General features: G+C 36.2%; 1 protein-coding gene and 1 pseudogene across 3 annotated transcripts in view; both read left to right on the forward strand.

Moving 5' to 3' along the window:
• FSD1L (fibronectin type III and SPRY domain containing 1 like) overlaps positions 1-22,622 on the forward strand; it is an 87,948-nt gene that overhangs the window by 60,381 nt on the left and 4,945 nt on the right. For all 3 annotated transcript variants that reach the window (XM_012736804.2, XM_012736805.2, XM_012736806.2), the window contains 2 exons: positions 2,015-2,103; positions 9,427-21,643. In XM_012736804.2, coding sequence (XP_012592258.1) covers positions 2,015-2,103; positions 9,427-9,549 — 212 coding nt within the window. In that variant the 3' untranslated portion in view covers positions 9,550-21,643. The remainder of the gene's footprint in view (positions 1-2,014; positions 2,104-9,426; positions 21,644-22,622) is intronic.
• On the forward strand, positions 2,110-9,418 carry LOC142874300 (large ribosomal subunit protein uL30-like; annotated as a pseudogene).

The following is a 22,622-nucleotide window of genomic DNA, read 5'->3' on the forward strand; positions in this document are numbered from 1 at the left end:
TCTGCCTGGAGCCCTAGAAAAGCACTCCTTAGATAATATATTAAGTAAGTCTGAAAGATTTTGCTGATTTTAATCTTCCTCACTGAAGTTTTTTCTGTCCATTTAAATTCCTTCCTTACCATGTTTTATTACCTACCTCTAAAGAGTGGTGAAGTCAGAATTTTTGAGTTGGAGTATATCTTAGAAATTATGTAGTCCATTTGCCACACAGTATAAAAATCCTTTTACACTATCTCTGCAGGTAGTTGCCATTTTGTTTTATAAAGTAGTATGTTTGTTTCATTATTGGACAGCACTTGGTTAGATGGTTTTTCTTAAACTGATTCACTTGGTCTCCCTTTAACTTCTGAGATGGTTACTCTTAAATCTTGCCATCTGAATAAACAGAATTATGTTCCCTAATTCATGTTCACATGGTAATCCTTATTTGTTAAAAACTATAGGTACTCACATTGCTTTTCTTACCTGTTTTTCCAGACCATACATTCTGTGTTAGTAGCTGCTTCCCTTATAATTTAATTTTTACCAACCTTTGTAACCTCCTATGGTTGTATGCTGTGTCAATGTATTTCTTAAAGATTGGTTCTCAGAGTAGAACATATGACCTCTGATCAACAAAGGACAGTGATTTGTCAACACCGTTTCTGTTAATATGAATTAACAGGACTGTTGACCTTTATTGAATTTGTAGCCACCTGGTCCACTAGATCATTTTTCATGTAATTGTGTCTAATTGTCTTTTTCTTCCTCTGTTAGGCAGTTTAGGGTCTTTTTAATGTCATATAACTTAGGTAAAGACTAGTCATCCTCTTTTTAGTTTCACCTAAAAATTAACTTTTCATCTAAATTTTAAATCATTAATTTTTCATCTAAAATTAACTTGATATTTATCTTTTGAAATATTTCTTTAAGCTTTTTGAGTTAGTTCTTTGATAAGTATTCTCTTTTGTCATCTAATTTATAAAATTTTGAAGGTGACGTAGTATTGAACTAAAGTAGCCCTAGATCTGTGGTCTCCAACCCTGGGCCATGGCCCAGCACCGGTCCGTGGCCTGTTAAGAAACAGGCTGCACGTCACCACCTGAGCTCTGCATCCCCCCTACACACCCCTTGACCTCCATACCCCATACCCCAGTCCATGGAAAATTATACTCTATGAAACCATTCCCTGGTACCAAAAAGGTTGGAGATGGCAGCCCTAGATGTTTCTCTCCAAGTTAACACTTTAATAATACTAAATTTTATCATTTTAAGTAACATTATATCCAATAATTGCATGAGCTATCAATTTAGTTACTCTAAAAAAGGAGAAAAGTTAATTTTGGCTTGCATTTTTTTAACTTATTCTCTTTGAATTAGATAAACCATTTTCCTTAGGATAAATGGCAAGAATAGTCATCAGAGAAGAGTTTCAAGAAGTGATTACAGTTGTAAGGAGGCCATCAGGTTGGACAATTTAGGAAATCAGACAGAGTTATTTTAGGCCATGATCCTGTTGAAAGACATACTGTGAGGGGATTTTAAAAATTAACAGAACTTAAGCAGTGATGACTATACTGAGATTTCAGAGACTGGAGTATGAGTGTGGCTTCAAGTAGTTAGAAGACAAGGTTTAAGAGAGTAAACCTTAAATGGTGATATGATTTGGGTAGAGAAGCTAGTTATAAAAATAAGAGGGAAGAAATGGCTTTAGTTTTTAGTGGGCTAATGAAACCATTTGTTAAAGAATAATAAAGAAATAGTTTATAGTTGAATAAGTAGAGTAGAGCCAGATTATGGAGGCATTAGGGAGGTCTGGAAAACCAGGGAAAGAAAACTGGATTTAGGCTTTTCCTTAAGCGTGTTTACTATTGATTTTCAAGGGAGTATAATTAAATTCACTCCTTATAGTTTGTAACAAAAAAATGTATGCCAAAGTATGCACAAAGTTATTTTTTGCATGATTATAAGTTAGACTTAATCAGATGTGGGTTTTTGGTGTAATAAATTGGGCTTTTTTTCCGTTTCTTTTTAGGTCAGCTTTCTTTCTACGATGCAAACTCAAAACAGTTGCTATATTCCTTTAAGACAAAATTTACTCAACCAGTACTACCTGGTTTCATGGTTAGTACCTAATTTATATTTTAATTGGTTCGACAACTTTAGGGGGGAATAATCTATGTTGTATATTTGGGGAAGCAGAATATCTTATTTTTTCTTCATATTCCTCTCCCATTCTCCAATTCACCCTCTCCCAAATCTGTGATTGTCTGTTATTTTTGGTATATTTTATTGAAGTCATTGTTAATACATAAAAGTACACAAATTGTAAGCATGTAGTTTGATGCATTTTCATAGGACTGCACTTGCTTTTGTAACCAACACTTTCATCAAGAAGTGGAATATTACCAGAACCTCAGAAGGCCCCTTGTGCCCATTTCCAGTCCCTAATGGCCCTCCGCTAAAGCGTAACCATTATCTTGAGTTTTATTACCTTAAATTTATTTTGCCTCCTTTTCAATTTCATATAAATGGGATCATACAATATCTTTTTGGTTTGACGTTATGTTTGTGAGATTTATCCATATTCTATGTGGTTGTAGTTTATTTATTCTTATAGTTTATAGTTGTACATTATTTGACTATATTACAATTTATCCATTCTAGTTTAGTTGGATACATGGGTGATTTCCATTTGGTGGCTTTCACAAATAGAAATGCTATGAATATTCTTGTTCATGTCTTTTGATAAATGCATATACATTATTTCCATTGAGTCTATATTAATATCTAGGATTGGGTTGCTAGATCATACGGTAGTTGTATAATCAACTGTACTAGATACTGCCAAACAGTTTTCCAAAGTGGTTGGTTATACTAATTTACAATCAGTAATATCTAAGAGTTTGAGTTCTTCCATATCCTTGCCAACACTTGGTATTGTTTTTTTATTTTAGTCCCTCTAGTGGTTATGATATATTACATTGTGGTTTTTTTGTTTGTTTGTTTGTTTTTATTTCAGGAAATTATGAGAGTACAAATATTTTGGTTACATTTTATATCTTTGCCTCTCCCTAGCAAGGATTAGAGGTATGCCCCTCCCCTCCACAATGCTCACCGCGTCCCTCAGTTGTGAGTCAACCCCCCAACCTCCTAATCCAGGGGTCCTCAGACTTTTTAAACAGGGGGCCAGTTCACTGTCCCTCAGACCATTGGAAGGTATGTACTGTGGGCCTGGGATGAGTTGGCTGCTAATCAGGACAGGCAGCGGCAGCAAAAAACACCCTCAGGGCTGGATAAATGTGCGAGGCGGCCCGCACGTGGCTCATGGTTTGAGGACACCTGCCCTAATCCCTGTTGAACACCACCACCATGTGAGCACTGTAGTGTTAATCAGTCAGTACCAATTTGATAGCAAGTACATGTGGAGCCCATTCTTCCAATCTTGTGTCACCCTCACTTCAGATAATGGGCTCAAGCTCAATCCAGGAAAATATAAGTGGTGCTAGATCACTGCCGTTTCTTATAATTGAGTAATATTCCATTGTATACATATACCAAATTTTAATAATTCACTCATGAATTGACAGGCACTTAGGTTGTTTCCACGTCCTTGCAATAGTGAATTGTGCTGCCATAAACATTCAGGTATAGATGTCTTTATTATAGAATATCTTTTGCTCTTTTGGGTAGATCCCTAATAAAGCTATTGCTGGATCGAGTGATATTTCTATTTTAGCTGTTTGAAGTATCTCCAAATTCCTTTCCATGGAGGTTGCACTAATTTGCAGTCCCACCAGCAGTGTAAGAGTGTTCCTGTCTCTCCACATCCTCGCCAGCATTTGTTGTTTTGGGATTTTTTGATAGAGGCCAGTCTCATTGGGGTTAGATGATCTCATTGTGGTTTTTTTTTTTTTTGAGACAGAGTCTCACTCTGTTGCCCAGGCTAGAGTGCCATGGCGTCAGCCTAGCTCATAGCAACCTCAGACTCATGGGCTCAAGCAATCCTTCTGCCTCGGCCTCCAAGTAGCTCCAAGTACAGGCATGCACCACTATGCCCAGCTAATTTTTTCTATATATTTTTAGTTGGCCAATTAATTTCTTTCTATATTTAGTAGAGATGCTGTCTCACTCTTGATCAGTCTGGTTTTGAACTCCTGACCTTGAGTGATCCACCTGCTTCGGCCTCCCAGAGTGCTAGGATTACAGTCATGAGCCACTGCGCCTGGCCTCAAGATTAACTTTTTAAGTCAGCTTTACTGAAATATAATTTACAACATTATGCAGTTCCACAGGTTTTGACATAATCAAGATCCATTAGGTTGATGCAAAAGTAATTGCAGTTTCGGACCGTGGATTTTAAGTCATTATAATTAGGCTCAAACACATCTATATTGATCAAAATAGGAACCCTTACAATCAACACACTGTTGCCAACAAGAAATAAGTTTGTTTATTCCTGTAGCATAAAAATCCATGCTTTGGGATTCAGTGAACTCTTGGAAAGAATTCTCTGCATCTTGCTGGTTGTGGAAGCATTTTCCCTGCAAAATGTTGTCAAGATGATGCTTGAAGAAGTGGTAGTCAGTTGGTGAGAGGTCAGTTGAATATGGCAGATGAAGCAAAACTTCATAGCCTAGTTTGTTCAACTCCTGAAGCATTGGTTGTGCAAAGTGTGGTCCAGTGTTGTGGAAAAGAATTGGGCCCTGTCTGTTGACCAATGCTGGCTACAGGCATTGGAGTTTTTAGTGCATCTCATTGATTTGCTGGGCATACTTCTCAGGTGTACTAGTTTTGCAGGGATTTAGAAAACTGTAGTGAATCAAACTGGCAGCAAACTACCAGGTGACCATGACCTTTTTTCCGTGCAAGTTTGGCTTTGGGAAGTGCTTTGGAGCTGCTTCTCAGTGCAACCACTGAGCTGGTCATCACTGGTTGTCGTATAAAATCCACTTTTTTTTTTTTTTATTTCAGCATATTATGGGGGTACAAATTTTAAGGTTTCAATAAATGCTCTCCCCCCCCTCAACCCCACAAGTCTGAGTTTCCAGCATGACCATCCCCCAGATGGTGCACATCTCACTCATTATGTATGTATATACCCGCCCCCCTCCCACCTGCCCAATACCCTATTACTGTAGTACCTATGTGTCCACTTAGGTGCTACTCAGTTAATACCAGTTTGCTGGTGAGTATATGTGGTGCTTGTTTTTCCATTCTTGGGATACTTCACTAAGTAGTATGGGTTCCAGCTCTAATCAGGAAAATATAAGATGTGCTGTATCACCGTTGTTTCTTAGAGCTGAATAGTACTCCATGGTAGACATATACCACATTTTATTAATCCATTCTTGGTAAAATCCACTTTTTGATGTGCCAACTTCCTCTTTTCTGGCTGGAACCATGGAAGGTGCCAAAGAGAGGAAAAAGAAGGTTCTTGCTTTGCCAGAAACCCCTTGAGAAAAAGGGAAGAAATTTCGTGGAGCTGAAGATCAAACACCTGAGAAAGAAGTTTGCCCAAAAGATGCTTCAAAAGGCAAGGAATCTATGAAAAAGCTAAGCATTATCACAAGGAATACAGGCAGATGTACAGAACTGAGATTTGAATGGCTAGGATGGCAAGAAAAGCAGGCAACTTTTATGTACCTGCAGAACCCAAGTTGGCATTTGTCATCAGGATCCGAGGTATCAATGGTGTGTGCCCAAAGGTCCAAAAGGTGTTGCAGCTTCTTCGCCTTCACCAGATCTTCAATGGAACCTTTGTTAAGCTCAACAAGGCTTCAATTAACATGCTGAGGATTGTAGAACCATACATTGCATGGGGGTACCCAAACCTAAAGTCAGTAAATGAACTAATCTACAAGCATGGTTATGGCAAAATCAATAAGAAACGAATTGCATTGACAGATAACGATTTGATTGCTTGATCTCTTGGTAAATATGGCATCATCTGCATGGAGGATCTGATTCATGAGATTTGTACTGTTGGGAAATGCTTCAAAGAAGCAAATAATTTCCTGTGGCCCTTCAAGTTATCATCTCCATGGGATGGAATGAAGAAAAAGACAACCCATTTTGTAGAAGGTGGAGATGCTGGCAACAGGGAGGACCAGATCAACAGACTTATTAGAAAAATGAATTAAGGTTCTACCATGATTATTTTTGTAATCTGGTCAGTTAATAAACAGTGACTGCTTTCAAATCGAAAATAAATAAATCCACTTTTCGTCGTACATCACAATCTGATTGAGAAATGGTTCATTGTTGCATAAAAGAACAGAAGATGGCACTTCAAAATGATGATTTTTTTTATTTTTGGTCAGCTCATGAGGCATCCGCTTATCAAGCTTTTTCACTTTTCCAATTTGCTTCAAATGCCAAACAACCATAGAATGGTGACGTTGAGTTCTTCAGCAACTTCTTTTGTCCTTGTAAGAGGGTCAGCTTCAATGATTGCTCTCAATTGGTAGTTGTCAACTTCTGATGGCTAGCCACTACGCTCCTCATCTTTAAGGCTTTTGTCTCCTTTGCAAAACTTCTTGAACCACCACTGAACTGTATGTTCGTTAGCAGTTCCAAATGCGTTGTTGATGTTGCCAGTTGTCTTCTGCCTTAAGACTTATTTTGAACTTGAATAAGAAAATCGCTCAAATTTGCTTTTTGTCTAACATTTCCATAGTCTAAAATAAATATAAAATAAACAGCAAGTAAGAAGTCATTAGCAAAAAACATAAAGCAAGAAATGCACATTAAAATGATGTATAACATAACCACATTTAAGAATGTATTCCAATATCAAATGGCAAATGTCAGCAATGCTGAAACCTCAGTTACTTTGGCACCAACCTAATTGAACATTTCCATTGCCTTAGAAAATTCCTTCATGTTCTCTTGAAGTGTTCCCCTCCACACAACCAGCCCTAGCAATCAGTAAACAGTTTTTGGTCCATATAATTTAGCCTTTTCCAGAATGTCACATAAATGGAATTGTATGTAGTCTTTTAATTCTGTAGCATAATGCATTTGAAATTCATCCATGTTGTGATGTCACTATTCTCCTGTTTTTCACTGCTGAGTAGTGTTTCATATACATATGTATTAATACCATAGTTTATTCATCCATTTGCTAGTTGAAGGATATTTGTGTCCTAGTTTTGGGCAATTATGAATAAAGTCACTCTAAACATTTACGTATGGGTTTTGTGTGAACATATGTTTTTATTTCTATTACTAAGAATAGTAATAGGGTTGCTGGATCCCATGGAAAGTATATGTTTAACTTTATAACAAACTACTAAAATGTTTTTGGAAGTGTCTCTACCATTTTTGCATTCCTCTCAGCAAAATAGGAGAGTTCATCACATTATTTGGTATTGTCAGAGATTACAGATTAACTACAACAGATTTTTGTTGTAGTTAAGCCATTTTAATAGGTATGTAGTGTTCATTGTGTGGTTTTTATTACACAGATGAATTGTGTAATGCTGAAGTCAAGGGCTTTTAGTGTACCCATCATTGTACCCGATACGTAGATTTTTATCCCTCACCCTTCATTGTGTTTTTATTTGCACTTTCCTGACTGATAACAAATAATGTTGAGTATTTTTTGTGTGCTTATTTGCCATTCATATGATTTTTTTGGTGAAGTATCTGTTAAAATCCTTTGATCATTATTTTAGGAGTTTTCTTGAGTTTTAAAAGTTCTTTATATATTTTGGATATGAGTCCTTTATCAGATATATGTCTTACAAATATTTTCTCCTGGTTTATAGCTTGCTTTTTCATTTCCTGAACATTTCAAAGAGAAGTTTTTCATTTTGATATAAAGTCCAGTTTAGCAATTTTTTTTTCCTTTTATAAGTAAGCATCACCCACTCAAGGTCATAAAGATTTTCTATGTTTTCTTCTTCAAGTTGTAATTTACAATTTTAGGTTTTACATTTAGATTTATGATCCATTTTGAGTTAATTTTTGTTTATGGTACAAGGTATGGCTTGAGGTTCGGTTTTTTTTTTGCATAGGAATGTCCAATTGTTCTAGTACCATTTATTGAAAAGACTAATTGTTCACTGATTTGCCTTTGCATCTTTGTGATAGATATTTTGAGTAAATATTTTTCTAAATCATTTAAATAATTTCCAAAAAGTAATTTAGTAAATTTATAATGAGAAGGGTTGCTTTTGTGTTTTGGGAGTTATCATTATTGAGCCTGCTAGTTTTGAAAATTTAGAATGTTAATTATATAGTTATAAATTTCACAGGTCAGTAGATTCTTTGGTGCAATAACCGAGTTACTTAGTGGATATTAAACACTTAAGGATATAATTGAAAGTGGGGATACTTAAACAACTTCCAGAATTTCCCTTCCCTTAAGTTTGTGTCTACTACATACTTGGTAGTTGATAGTAGTTTAAATGATCCATATTTTCATGTTTTAATTCTCTTGACTCTATTCCAAATCTGTTATTTTTCAATTTATTGGATCCTAGCTGCTCTGTTCACAAGCAAAGCAGTTTTTATCTTTCATAAACATATTCATATTTATGATAATTAATAGAACATGGCAAGTATGTCTGGATATTATCATTTGCGTTTTTCTCAGAAGTTCTTTTTAAAGAATTATAAAAGGGTTTTTATTGTTAACAAGATATAAGAGAAGAAACCAGTGGATTTTACTGTTAATAGAGGTGTAGATTCCTGTAGTCTCAGGCCACATCTAATTATTAAAAGCATAATTGAGGCCGGGCGCTGTGGCTCACGCCTGTAATCCTAGCTCTTGGGAGGCCGAGGCGGGCGGATTGCTCAAGGTCAGGAGTTCAAAACCAGCCTGAGCAAGAGCGAGACCCCGTCTCTACTATAAATAGAAAGAAATTAATTGGCCAACTGATATATATATAAAAAATTAGCCGGGCATGGTGGCGCATGCCTGTAGTCCCAGCTACCCGGGAGGCTGAGGCAGAAGGATCACTGGAGCCCAGGAGTTTGAGGTTGCTGTGAGCTAGGCTGACGTCAGGGCACTCACTCTAGCCTGGGCAACAAAGTGAGACTCTGTCTCCAAAAAAAAAAAAAAAGCATAATTGGGATAAGGAAGTTGGTTTTTCATACACTTCCCTTCATTGTGAAGGTTGACATTAGTAATGAAACGCATTATCTTTTTTGCCTAGATTAATCCAATTTAGTCTCTAAATTTCCGTGCCCGAGTCCCATCTTGTGGGCAGCTCCATTGGGTTCTGCTACCCTAAAGACTTCCTCTGGCCTCTGTGGTTCTAAAAGTTGTTCTGAATTATCCTTTCCACTTCCCCTCAGCTCATGTATGAAGGTCATCAGTTTGGGACTTGTTGATGTTCTTGTTTGTGGCATTTTGCCTTTCAAATGGAAATTTAAGAGTCATTGAAATTCTAATTTGATTTGAAATCTCACTGAGCCTTTGTTTTTGTCTTTTTTTAGGTTTGGTGTGGTGGACTTTCTTTGAGTACTGGGATGCAGGTTCCAAGTGCTGTGAGAACACTTCAGAAAAGTGAAAATGGAATGACTGGTTCAGCAAGCAGCCTGAACAATGTTACTCAGTAATGTCTGAATATGTTTACCCTCCCTCTTGCTTGGGTGGCCTTTTCTGTGCAGTTACTAATCACAGAAATTTGTGAGTGGTGAAAATCAGGTTTGCTATGTTCTGCTTTGAAGCCTGGAATCTGTTAGCATTAAGCATCTGTTAGTATGAAGCATTTGCAGGAACCTACTGTGCAATATCGTAGAAGCAAGCAGATATCGATCAAGAAACTGATGTTTTGAAGAGTAAATGAGGAAAAAGGCAGTGTTTAAATATTTACATTGAAACTCATCTTTGTGTTTTTGGATTACTTTGCCTCTTCTAATATGTTTAATTACATATGGTGGCAACCCTAGAGCCTGGGGTGAAATGCTTTTAAAATTTGCCCTCTTTCCTCTGTATTTTTTCTTTTCTATCTTATTACTACCTATTATTTAGTTCTTACACTGAAGCTTTAAAAATACAAACAGTATAAGGTTTTCTAAAAATTGAAATCATTGGTTGGGGATGATAGAAAAGATTTCTTACAATGGTGTATTTTTCCCCTTTTATAATGAGTTTTACAAAATTATCCTCTTGTTTATTTACTAGATCATATATCATTTTCTCTTTTCCAAAAAATTGTGAGACTTCTGTTGTGGGTGTAATTCAAAACAGGGAGTGGATAAGAACTTGTAGTCATAACAGCTTAAAAATAAAATTTCATTTTTTTACCTGTGGTACTAACACAGTAGCAAAGGGGCATTCTTTTTATGTTACCCTATTTAATTAAACTTCTTTTCATTCCATCACTTTGGATGATGGGTAGGATTTTTAAAAGCTTTATTTTCTTATTTTGTTGTCTGGTTTAATCCCACCTTTAATAGTTATTTTGGTGAAATCCTCACTCAAATTTGGCACTGATAATAATTATGCTGATTTTTAACATCTCTAGTAGGAATGAAAGCTTATGAAAGTTATATAGATGGTAAAAAACCTACACTACTCAACTTTTATCTAAGAAAGATTGGTTATAAAGGGAGGTGCCTAAAAGTATTCTTTACTGAAGTAATTTATATCTTCTTTTTAACATAATAAGATATGGAATGATTTAAACAGTTGTTTTGGAAAAAAATCTACTTTATCTTACTTAATTGGCATATGACTTTTTCAAAGAGCATTCAGAGGTTAGTTTTCTTTCATTGCTTTTGCTACATTCATTTGCTTTCTAGAGTATAATTCTTCCAAAAATCGCTATAGACATTTCCCCCAAACTTGGGGAAAATATGTTAAACAGTAAGTAAAACCCATAGTTAGTGAACAGAACTATTCTTAAAAATTTGATTAAAATTTGTAATTCAAGTCCTTTGAGCCAAACTAAAAGCTGCAATTACAGTATCTAAGAATTCCTTGGGCATTTTTAAGAGGTCTGAATTTGTATTTTTCTTAATTTTTGAAACTTAAATTTCTCTTGTTGACTTTCTTTCATTCTCATTTTAAAATCTTGTGCTATAACAGCCTTCTCCCAAAAAGTGACTGTTGCTACTTATATTTGAGTTACTTTGTACATAAAGGCCTATGTAATTAATAACTCAGTCTCTCTTAAAATTTACTCCTAATACGATTTTTTTTCATTGATAAAACAAATCTAAATGAGGATTCATTCGAACTAGAGTAATATTTTTCCAGAGGACATTCATCTCTGCACACATATTGGTAATACCATGTTTTCCCCAAAATAAGATCTACCCATAAAATAAGCCCTAGCATGATTTCTTTGCATTTGCACAATATAAGCCCTGCCCCGAAAATGAGACCTAGTTAGTGATGGGCGTGGCTACACAGCATATGTGTACGACCCATGCATTTTGTTGCTGAGCAGTAAAGAAGACAAGCCGCCCTTCTCATCTGCCCCATCGCGACAGCTACTATCCCAGAGGTGACTGGAAAGGTGCAGGCAGCCCCACCAACAAGGTCGGCTCCCCCTGTCAAGTCCTGGCCATCCTGTGCGTGCTGCAAGCTGAGGCTTTGAGGGGAAAATAGCACATCCCCTGAAAATAAGCCCTAGGGTGTCTTCTTGCGGGAAAATAAATATAAGACCCTGTCTTATTTTCGGGGAAACACGGTATTAAAGACTATAAGACTTTCTCACTAACGCTGATTCTTCACTGAGAAAAAAAAGAAAGACTATAAGACAGCTTACAAAATGAAGTATGTCCATAGATATTCTTTTGGTTCGCCAAACAAATATAATTTTGGTTTTTTTCCTTATAGGGATTTTGAAAGAAATCTTTGGATGTTCTGTTCCCTGTAGAGGAACGATTCCAGGAACTAAGGAAAGAGAAATTTATAATTCCCTTTCATAGGCTCAAACCTGAAAGCAGTAATTTAGCGATCAAGTTGCTTTATGTGAATTTTAGTATATTTTAGCAGAAATGATACAGAAAAGGCCAGATGTTTTTGTAGAAAAATTTTTACTATTATGTCTTATAATTGTGTCTTCTCATTAATTCAGTGCCTTTTTCCTCCAAGCATACTCTTGCTCCATGCCCCATGCAGTGTCAACTGATACTAAGCCAGAGAACATTATGTTATAGTGGTAAGGGCCTTCTGTTGCAGGAGCATGGGGAAATGGATATATTTAATCAGGGGCTGGAGGAGTGCATATGACTCTTGTGCTAATGTCATCATTTGAAACTCTTCATAAAAATTTTTTCTAATATTCATTTGGAAAATGTATTAATTTCACTGAGGAGGTTTCATTTCTGAGAGATTTTGTAGTAATAAATGTAAATCCAGAGTCCCAAGTTCTCATCACATGTTGATACTTGATATTAAATTATACTACTATGACTCCAAAATAAGAATTTGAGGATTTCCTCTTACTGTGCTTCTTCTTAAAGATCTTTAAAATTCAAGAACAAAATGTGTGGTGTTTTTAGTTTGTTATAGATGTTTTTAGTTTATTTGTTGTTAAACTAGAGAATGTTTGTCACTCTCATTTTCAAACTCAAAAATAATCAAATATGGTGCCTATTTAAATAGTCTCAAAATAAGGTAACTATTAACTTGACCATAATATATAACATTCTCATTGACATTTGAAATTAAAAATATAGAGCTGTTTTGCTCCATTTAATACATTGTAGAAAGTTGGTAAACCCTTTCAAACATTCTTTCTTGCTTTATTTTTTGTTTTGACTGGTCACACATGATTGCTTTCTATAAAGGAAATGCATGAGAGGTTGACTGTAGTGGATGTGTCACAGGTGTAAAAATATTATGTTTTATAAGAACATGTATTTAGTATGGCATTTATCTTTTAGCAGTTGAATTGTAAACCAGTTTTATTAAACTGGGTAAAGAAATGAAGGAGCTGCCTTAAGCACTTTAGAAAAAGTTTTTTTACAATTTATTTTGACTATTTTGGGCTGACCATGTCACATTATATCTTTAACTTTTGGTAAATATGTACATAACGAACACTTAATAACTAATGCACATAGAAATTCAATATACCACAATTCTTTTAATGTTCCAGGTATAGGTATAGTATTAGGGACATGGCTATCTGTACAAGGGTTTAATTGATGGTAGCTCTACCATTTTGACAAATTGTGAAATGCTGCTGTACAACTAGACTTGACCTACTTACTCTGCAAACAGTCATTTTCTGCCATGTTATAAAAAGAGATATATTGGCTTGCTTTTATTTACTCACTTATGAAATTAAAGCATGAACAATATCATGTATAATTTGATTTTTTTGTGACTGATCCTTGGTGTTATAAATAATAGAAGTAAATATTTGTAATGAAATCTTTTAATTAGGCTGATATTCTATTTCATGACTTATCTAGAATAAGTTTTTCTCTATATACTTTTTCCATAAAATTATTTATGTATTGTTTCTTTTGGAAACAAGTGGAAAAAAATTGGAAAAGGATATATATGGAAAATGATTATTTCAAAGAGTATTAATTTTAAAAGGATGGTGTAGACTTACTATAAAATATGTGATTCTAGGCTAAAAAATTGACAGTATTTTCACATAATAGTTATTTTTTAAAAAACATATTTGTTAAATCACTGTCCACTCATTGGCTAATTCATCCAATAAATATTTGAGTATATGAGAGTCAAAATTTGATTACTTTGTGTTCATATTTTCAAAACTAGTCAAGTTTGATTTACTGTGTGTATAGTTTTGCAGCTTTTGAGCGGTGTGAAAATTTGCATCTTAAAAATAATGTTCTGCTAATAAGTTTAAATTTGTTATAGTTTGTCAGAAGAAATTCAAATTAAGTACATATAAAATGGCTCACTTTTATATAGTCACATAAAATGGGTCTGAAAAAGTTCCTTCCTTGATTTTATTTTTACACTGGATATATTCTTTTAGGGGAGTTTATGGTTGGCATAAATTTATTCAGTATCCAGGTAACCATAAAGTGATTTGTTATTTTTAACCAAAATGCACATTTCATAATGCTGGCACTGGAGTATTGTAAGAGATCATGAATGTTTTCTTAATCATCACAGCAAGATTACCTCATGTTCAGTATAGTTTTAGTTTTGTGTGTATCTTACAGTATTCACATTATACAATTTGTGATTCTGATATATCACATATGATAACTGTGTTATCTGGAATATTTATTTGATTAACCTGAATACTTTAAGCATTTTGAATTAGTTGGAGTTTAAATGGATTACATTTGGTGTATGTTGTTTACATCAAAAGGATACTGTTGGACATGCCATATAAACGTTAATATTAGCTTATAAATAAATACTAGAAATTGCCATAGAACTTTTCTCCTCAGACTACCCAGTTATTAAACTAAAAGAGTGTTTGTTATTTCTGGGTCAATATAAGGTACTGACTTTTGATTCATAATCGTTTAAGCTATGTTAAGTTTAAACTGATATGTTTTCTTAATGGTACCCATTCAATATAAGTTGGTCCTTGGGAGTGGACATGTAGAGGATTTCACAGTATGTAGGGCAGAAGGTAGGTGAATGTGTTTGCTTTGGCTTAGAGCTTATTAAGTTTGGACTAATTTTAAAATAAGTCAAATTGTAAGTGACTGGTAAAAGCCATTTTTGTTAGTATTGGAACTTTCTGGAGAATGTAAGGGCTATGAGAATGAATTTTTTTTTTTAACATTGCCAGTATATCTAAGGCACCAAAGCAATGAATCTAATTTACCTGTTAAGGGAGTTGCTTTAAAATCAACTTTATAACTAATTCATACTATAAGATATATAATAGCTAAATTTGTAATTTATATTAAAAGCCACTAGTCTTTAAAATCTCTGGATATGATATGAAAAAGATTTTGGCTTCATTTCTTTTAAAATTAATCACCTTAGCTTTACTATATACTTGATCTATGACCTCTACATAAATCATTTATTATTTTTGGGACTCTGTTGCCTTATTTATAAATTAATTGTTACTTGTTCAGCCTACCTCACAGGGCTGTTGTGAGGAATAAAATGAAATGGAGTATGGAAATGGCTACAACAGTAAAGCACTATGTAAATGTAGGTGTTATTTTTAGTTAATGGATTTAAGTGTTTGTATACTTTTAGGTAAAACTTCTTTGATAAAGCATGTGCTTAAAGTGGTATCACCAGTGATTTCAAACATGATTTTAAAAATAAAAGCCCCAGTTAAAATACTTTTTAATATTCATTTAGTTTGCGCATGACTTGTGGCCTTTTTATATTTTTCATCAAGCCTATGACTCAGACTTTCTAGAGCAGTAAAAGTTCTCCCACAGCATTACTGTGTCAGTGTAAAATAACAGCATAAACAAACAAATGAATTAAGCTACATTTCCATCCAGGCATTTGCACTTTCAATTTAGGGTTGCTCAGTGCCACATGCAAAGAGTGAATGTGGCCTAAATAATTGTTCCCAAACAACCAAATGGTTCAGCAGTTTGTTGTCACTGGATAAATGATACAAGATGAGCCCACTGAATATTTGACAACTTTATTGCATTATTATTTTTAAAAAAATAGGATGAAGCATTTCAAAACCTTGTTAATTAACCTAGATTTAGTATCTCTCCTGACATACTTGTTTTGCTTTAAATTGGATTTATTAAATGGTTTACAGGTTATCTTAATCTACAGATTTGGTATGTCTATTATCTGGACATGGTTTTGCTATGCAGTTGTAATAATAAAAATTCTTATTCCTCAGGTTTATCCTTTAAGTTATGGATGAAGACCATTAATTAACTACTTATGATGTACTCAGTGCTGCAAAATAGTGTTTGATAAGCACATTGCCTCATTTTCCTTCAAAACAAGACAAAGCCTTTTTAAAATGTTTTTTTAACTTTAAAATAGAGTATTCAAAGTGGAGTAACTTGTATGTTGCAATGATTGTATGTTCTGTATAGAATGTCTCATGAAGTTTTTACAAAAGCACCTGGAATATCTCACTAAAAATTAAACTTTTTTCCCTGCTTTCTTTTGCATCAGTGCTTGATTTTACTAACACGTTTAGTGTCTACAATGTGCTATTGGGAATGAGAATATTCCAAAGTAACAATCTTTCCTTAAGAAGCTTACATTTTAGAGCAGTGCTGTTCAACAGAATTTTATGCAGTGATGGAAAGTTCTATATTTGTGCTGTCCAACACAGTAGTTACTAGCCACAGGCAGCTATTGAGCACTTTAAATTTGGCTAGTGCATTAAGCAACTGAATTTTTTATTCTAGTGAATTTAAATGTAAAGAGTTGCATGTTGCTAATAGCTACTGTTTTGTACAGTGCAGCTATAGTTGGAAAATGATATAAGAAACTATAAATTATGAATTTAGTTTCTTTCTTTGGGTCTTGTCACATCTTGGGTTACATTTTGGTAGCTGGTAAGAGAACCAGAACCTAAACCTTTTTAAAATTCATATTCTAACTTGAAACTAGAAGAAAACAAAATCAGTGATGAAATGAGACTGGTGCTCTTTTAACTAAGATCGTTTTCATCAAGAGAAAAATGAAGGGAGACTGGATAGTCTTGAGTTATAGGGAGAGAAGTGGACAAAGATAGTGAGAAACCAGTACCCTCATACAGAAGATGGAGTGTGAAATGGTTCATTTCTGGAGAGACAATTTAGCAGTATCAAGATTTAAAATGCACATATCCTTGAAAAGTTAATTTCCTTCCTAAGTATTTCTCTGACATATAGACTCACAAGTAAGCCAGTATTCGTTGCAACTACCATAACAAAATATAAGCAATCTGATTGTGAATTGAAGAAAGACAAGTTTGGGTGGACTTGGAGGCATTTTTTTTTTTCTCCTTTTTGGTAGCCAGGCAAAGAACTGGCTCAACAGATCTCAATTATCTCAACAAAAGAATGGACTACCAGAAATTTGAAGGCTCCACTTTTCTAACTTGCTGGGCCAGCAAACTACCATTGCTATGTGTAGTGGTCTAGATATATTCTGCATATTCCCCTGCCTGCCACAATAAATGTTATAAATATGTAGACCATTATTGGAGTTGGCTTACTTAATTACAGCCTTTTCCTTGGTATTCCAGTCCTACTGTGTCTGGCTGGGATCTCTATGGGATAAGAGCTCAGGATATCATGTGCACCATACTTCCTTGTCCAAGTTTTTCCTTATTAAACCCCATTTTACAATTATATTGCATGGTTCATGCAGTTTATACCCCTTTTGCACAAGGTCAGCACAATAGGAGACAGTTATATTGTGGTGTTTTTATGTAACCCTAAATACCCGTTAATGGATATGCTATTAATGGGAGGGTATCTGTGATATTATGAAATAAAGTCATCCAACAGCATATATAGTATATCTAAGAGTGTGTGCATTTATACTTGGTTAAGTGGGGACCATGACTAGATCCCCATGCTCTTGGTGTGCCTTTCTCCTGGAATGAAAAATTGAAGAAGCCTAGGGATTGTGTCTACTTGAAGTCCATGTTCCTTAACCCATTTCTACACTAAGCACCAGATAGCCAGGACATACGCAGGTCTCTTCATGTCCATCCTATATAAAAAGACTTCAGGTGTATACGCCCCTAGGGGTGGTATTTTGTATGAAGTATGGATGCAGCTTGGATGTATAGACTGAGATGTCCACATGCATGCATGCCAGGACCCTTGCAGCAGGCTGAAGCTATTAATAAAAAGAGACCCAGGGTAGGATAGGCCAATCTAGTTCTTATGCTGTCACTTTCCAGTACATGTCCTAGGAATTTGAGAATTCCATATTTGAACCTAGATTTTTGTTACTTGAGAAAAAATATTTGTCAAAGTAGGAGAATATAACATTTTATTTGTTAGTTAGTTAGCTCTCAGCTATTTAGACACTTAAAATATGTCAGGGATGGCCTCCATTTGTACTCTTGCCCTAGACCCCTCAAATGTTAGCAATAGGTCAGGATGTTTGCATATGTGCACAGCTGAGTGCTTTTTAAAAGATGGATGTTTACTTGTAATAGAGACTGTTAACTATCAATCCTTGTACCCCTCCTTCAACTGTATTGGCTAACCAGATTAAAGCATGCAGACTGATGCTTACTGTGAGCTGAAGGCTCACAACTGACCCTCTAATGCTTGAGAAGTACTACTGGCTGGGCACGGTGGCTCACACCTGTAATCCTAGCACTCTGGGAGGCTGAGGCGGGCAGATTGCTCGAGGTCAGGAGTTCGAAACCAGCCTGAGCAAGAGCGAGACCCCCGTCTCTACTATAAATAGAAATTAACTGGCCAACTAACATATATAGAAAAAATAGCTGGGCATGGTGGCACATGCCTGTAGTCCCAGCTACTCGGGAGGCTGAGGCAGGAGGATTGCTTGAGCCAGGAGTTTGAGGTTGCTGTGAGCTAGGCTGATGCCACGGCACTCACTCTAGCCTGGGCAACAAAGTGAGACTCTGTCTAAAGAAAAAAAAAAAAAAAGAAGTACTACTGCCACCAGTTGAGTTGTATTTACCTTGAGTTAGCTGTTTGCTCCCAAACCTATTTATGCCAGTGGCAATCATTGTAATTATATACTTTAAATATATAAGCCAATGAATTGAAAAGTTACTTATTTACCTGCTACTTTTCTTCAGGAAAAAAAAAAGGTAAAATAACAAATTTAAAAAGTTACTTATAAGGAAAATGGGGGATTAGAGATGAAGAGCTTAAAAAACTGACAAGTTAGTTGTGTCCAAGATAATTGTAAATGATAATGGAGGATTGCCAGGGAAAAAAATTCCAAGACTCTGAATTCAGATCCTTCGCTTGTATCTTAAGTTCCTGAACACTTTACAGAAACTAGAAATTGTGGATGATGCATTATATCTTTGGTTTTTGTAAGAAAAACAAACTCCGATCAGTTGATCCATACTTAAAAAGAACTTAATTCAAATCAGAAGATTGCTCATTGCAATCCTCTGCTTAAACTGGTTGTGTGTTTTTAGGTTTATTCAGAGCAAGACTTGTTACACACTTGAAAAGTATTTACTTTTAAGAATCTGATGATAATTTTCCATTGTTCTAATTTTATAAACATACAGAAAAGTAGAGAGCTCTAATGAACCTAGATTTATCAATTGTTAACGTTTTGTCATGTTTGTGCAATCTGGTTTTGTAAGTTTTTAAATTTCACCTGTAAGTACTGCAGTATGCATCAGTAATGACTTTTTTAAAAAACACAGCCACATTTTGTTAACATTCTTAGTAAAATTAACAGTAATTCTTTACTATTATCTAATGGCTTGGTCCATACTAAAATTTCAGTTGTCTCAAAAATATTTTTATGGTTGGTGTTTAAATCGGGATCGAGACAAGGTCCACACACTACATTTGGTGGTTATGTGTCATAAGTCTTTGATTTTACATGGGTTTCCCCCACTTAAAGGCCATTGATAGAAAAACTGGGGCATTTGTTTTGTAAGATATTCCCAATTCTGAATTTAGCTGATTGCTTCTCTATACCATTGATTAAATGCACGTTTGATTTTTAGGCAACAATCTTTCACAGGTGGTGCTGTGTACTTTTTATCACATCAAGAAGCACATGTCTCGTCCCATACTTAGTGATATTAACAGTGAATACAGGCAGGATGCAGTGGCTCACGCCTGTAATCCTGGAACTCTGGGAGGCCAACGCAGAAAGATTGCTTGAGCTCAGGAGTTCGAGGCCAGCCTGAGCAACAGCAAGACCCCATCTCTACTAAAAACAGCCAGGACTGGTGGCGCCAGCCTATAGTCCCAGCTACTGTGGAGGCTGAGGCAGTAAGACTGAGCCCAGGAGTTTGAGGTTGTAGTGAGCTATGATGATGCCCCAGTGACAGAGTAAGGCTCTGTCTTAAAAAAAAAAAAAAAAAAAGATAAATACAACTATAATACAACTATATCATATAATATATATTATTAATATAATATATATAATAATCAAAATTAAAAAAAATTTTTTTAAGATTGATCAACGCACTCAGGTAGTGCCAGCCTAATCCATCTAGTATAAAGTTTCCCATGAACCTTCTACCTTGATTTTAGCATCTATTGATGTTACCCTTTCTATTATTTCAGTAAGAGTTGCAAAATGGTGATTTATGTATTTATTTATTTAGAGACAGGGTCGCTAAATAAATTATTTATTTAGTCTCACTCTGCCCTTGAGCTAGAGTGCAGTGGCACAATCGTAGCTCCCTGCAACCTTGAACTCCCAAGCTAAACAAGATTCTCTTGCCTCAGCCTCCTGAGTAGCTGGGACTACAGGAACATGCCACCACGCCTGGCTAATTTTTTTTTATTTTTTTGTAGCGATGGGGTCTTCCCATTGCCCAGGCTGGTCTCAAACTCCTGGGCTCAAGTGATCCTCCTGCCTTGGCTTCCTAAAGTGTTAGAATTACAGGTGTGAGCTACTGTGGCTTACCTAAGTAGGAATTCTTATAAGCGTTTTGGTTACATTAAAACACAGTTCAGACAAGAAAGGCAAGACAAATGCTTGATGTTTTTCCCTTTATCAAGTTCCAGAATATTAAATCTTCAACGTGGCAACCTTCAATCAGGACAGAGTTTTAATTTTAAGGAGTCATTATAAACTCAGGAATTTGATGTATTTCAATCAGTAACAGCTATTTGATGCTACATTTTATCATGCTAGGTCCATCATATTAACACCTGTGTTAATGATTCCATTAGTAATTTGATAACTTCCTTCCTCTTGGGGTTACCTACTTTTTTAATTAACCTACAAAGTACTAGCTCTGAATGCATTGGATAAGAGTGATAATCTCTAGAAGTGAGAAAGACTTTATTCTTTTCCTTTTTGTATTGATAGAATTAAAAACAACACACACACAAGGCGTAGAAAACTCAAATTTTTGAGGGCAACATTTTCAGTTTCTACTGAGCTGGTAATTTTTGTAGAAAGAACTGAAAATTACAGTAATTTGTTTAGTGCTTTATAGTTTTCCAGAATTTATAACAAAATTAATTCATATCTAATCCTTAAGAATAATCTTTTGGATTCCACTATTAAAGAACCAGATCCAGAATTGTATGTGTATATTTCCAGCCTTAAACTGGAGGATAACAGTCCGCTGGATTTTGGATGTCACGAAAGCACCTGATCCTCATGAGCAATGTTAAATCCAGCTGCTATTTTCCACTCTATCCCCCAGCTCTCCTAATTGTACCCAGACCAGAATTCAAGGAGTTATTCTGGATCGGTATCTGCACAGTAAACGCACTAATAAATTATTCGTTGTTTATCTTAAGTTCGTATTTAACGGGCATTCGATATTTTATCTGGTGAATTCACACTGTGGGAAACAGCTCAGCTGGTACCTCCAGTTCATCGTCCACTCTGAAAGGTTTTCCCAAAATTGCAGATCGCCTCAGTGCGCTGCTGTAGTTGTTACCTGGGCAAGAGGTAAGTGACTAAATTCTCAAAGCAGGGAAATCGCCAGGGCTCAAAACTTGGGGCGGCAAGGAAGCAGCAGAAGTGGCAGACAAACCGAAGCCGGACTGCGCCGCTGGAACTTCCGGGCCCGACCGGACCAATATCCGCGACTCAGTGCTTGACGACCTCCTTTTGCAGCGGTGCTGTGAGTGCCGTAAAGCAGGTTTGCCGCTGCTGCCGCCGAGTGAGGTAAGAAGTGGGAGGCTCAGCTTGGTCGCTGGGGATGCATTGGCGCTTTCTGACAGGTATCGTTGGTGGCTCGGGGCCCCTTACTGGGAATCTCTCAGCATTCTGGGCACCTGCCTTCCCCTCGGCGGCGAGGCGGCCGGGGCTGGCCACAGCCTGGGCGCGCTCTCTGCTGGGCGCTCCTCAGTCAAGTCCGTGAGCATTTCGTGGTAGACGTCTGCCCTGCCAGTCCTTCCCACGCTCCTGGTCATGTCACCAGGTAAAACCCTTATCCTGGGACAGGTTCTGTTTTGGAAGGCGATCGAGATGCTTGTAGGAGCTGAGTTCGGGTAGTGATGTCTGAGCCGGGTTATGACAGCCAACTCAGAATTTTCTAGAGGATCTGTGGGGAGAGCGTTTCAGGTTGTGGGACCAAAATGTGCAAAAGCATGAAAGGAGCTGCCAGGTTTTAGCAGCACTGCATGCATATCACAGCAGTGGCTGGAGGAATGAACTCACGAGAAAGAGAAGGCAGGAATCTGGCAGGAGCTAACGTTGGGTCCCAAATGGAATGGACCTGGATGTTCTCTGTGAAGGAGTGAAGTTCTACCCTGGGCAGTGGGGAGCTACAGCAGCTTTATAGAGGGGATAATTTAATTAAACATCCCTTTTTCTCTTCTTCCGATGCTCTCCCGAGTTCAGTGTTCATTTCATTTGGATGAGAATATACTTTGTGTGCTCAATAATAGAGTGGACACTGCCAGCCATGTGGAATGGTTTCATACAGCTTTGGGGTCTGCCTTTTGTTTGCATTGTTGGAGGATCTTGAGGAAGACTGGATATGCGCAGAAGTTAGTGTTCGAAGCTTTGGGTAGGACTCGGAATAATTGGATTTATATTTCATCACTATTGCCAATTTCTCAGGTAACATGAGACAGGCCATTTTTCTCTGAGCTTCACTTTTCTTGGATGTAAAAAAAAAAAAGGACCTAGGTGATAGCTC

Source organism: Microcebus murinus, chromosome 12, assembly GCF_040939455.1.
Source record: "Microcebus murinus isolate Inina chromosome 12, M.murinus_Inina_mat1.0, whole genome shotgun sequence".
In the NCBI taxonomy this organism is placed as follows: domain Eukaryota; kingdom Metazoa; phylum Chordata; class Mammalia; order Primates; family Cheirogaleidae; genus Microcebus; species Microcebus murinus.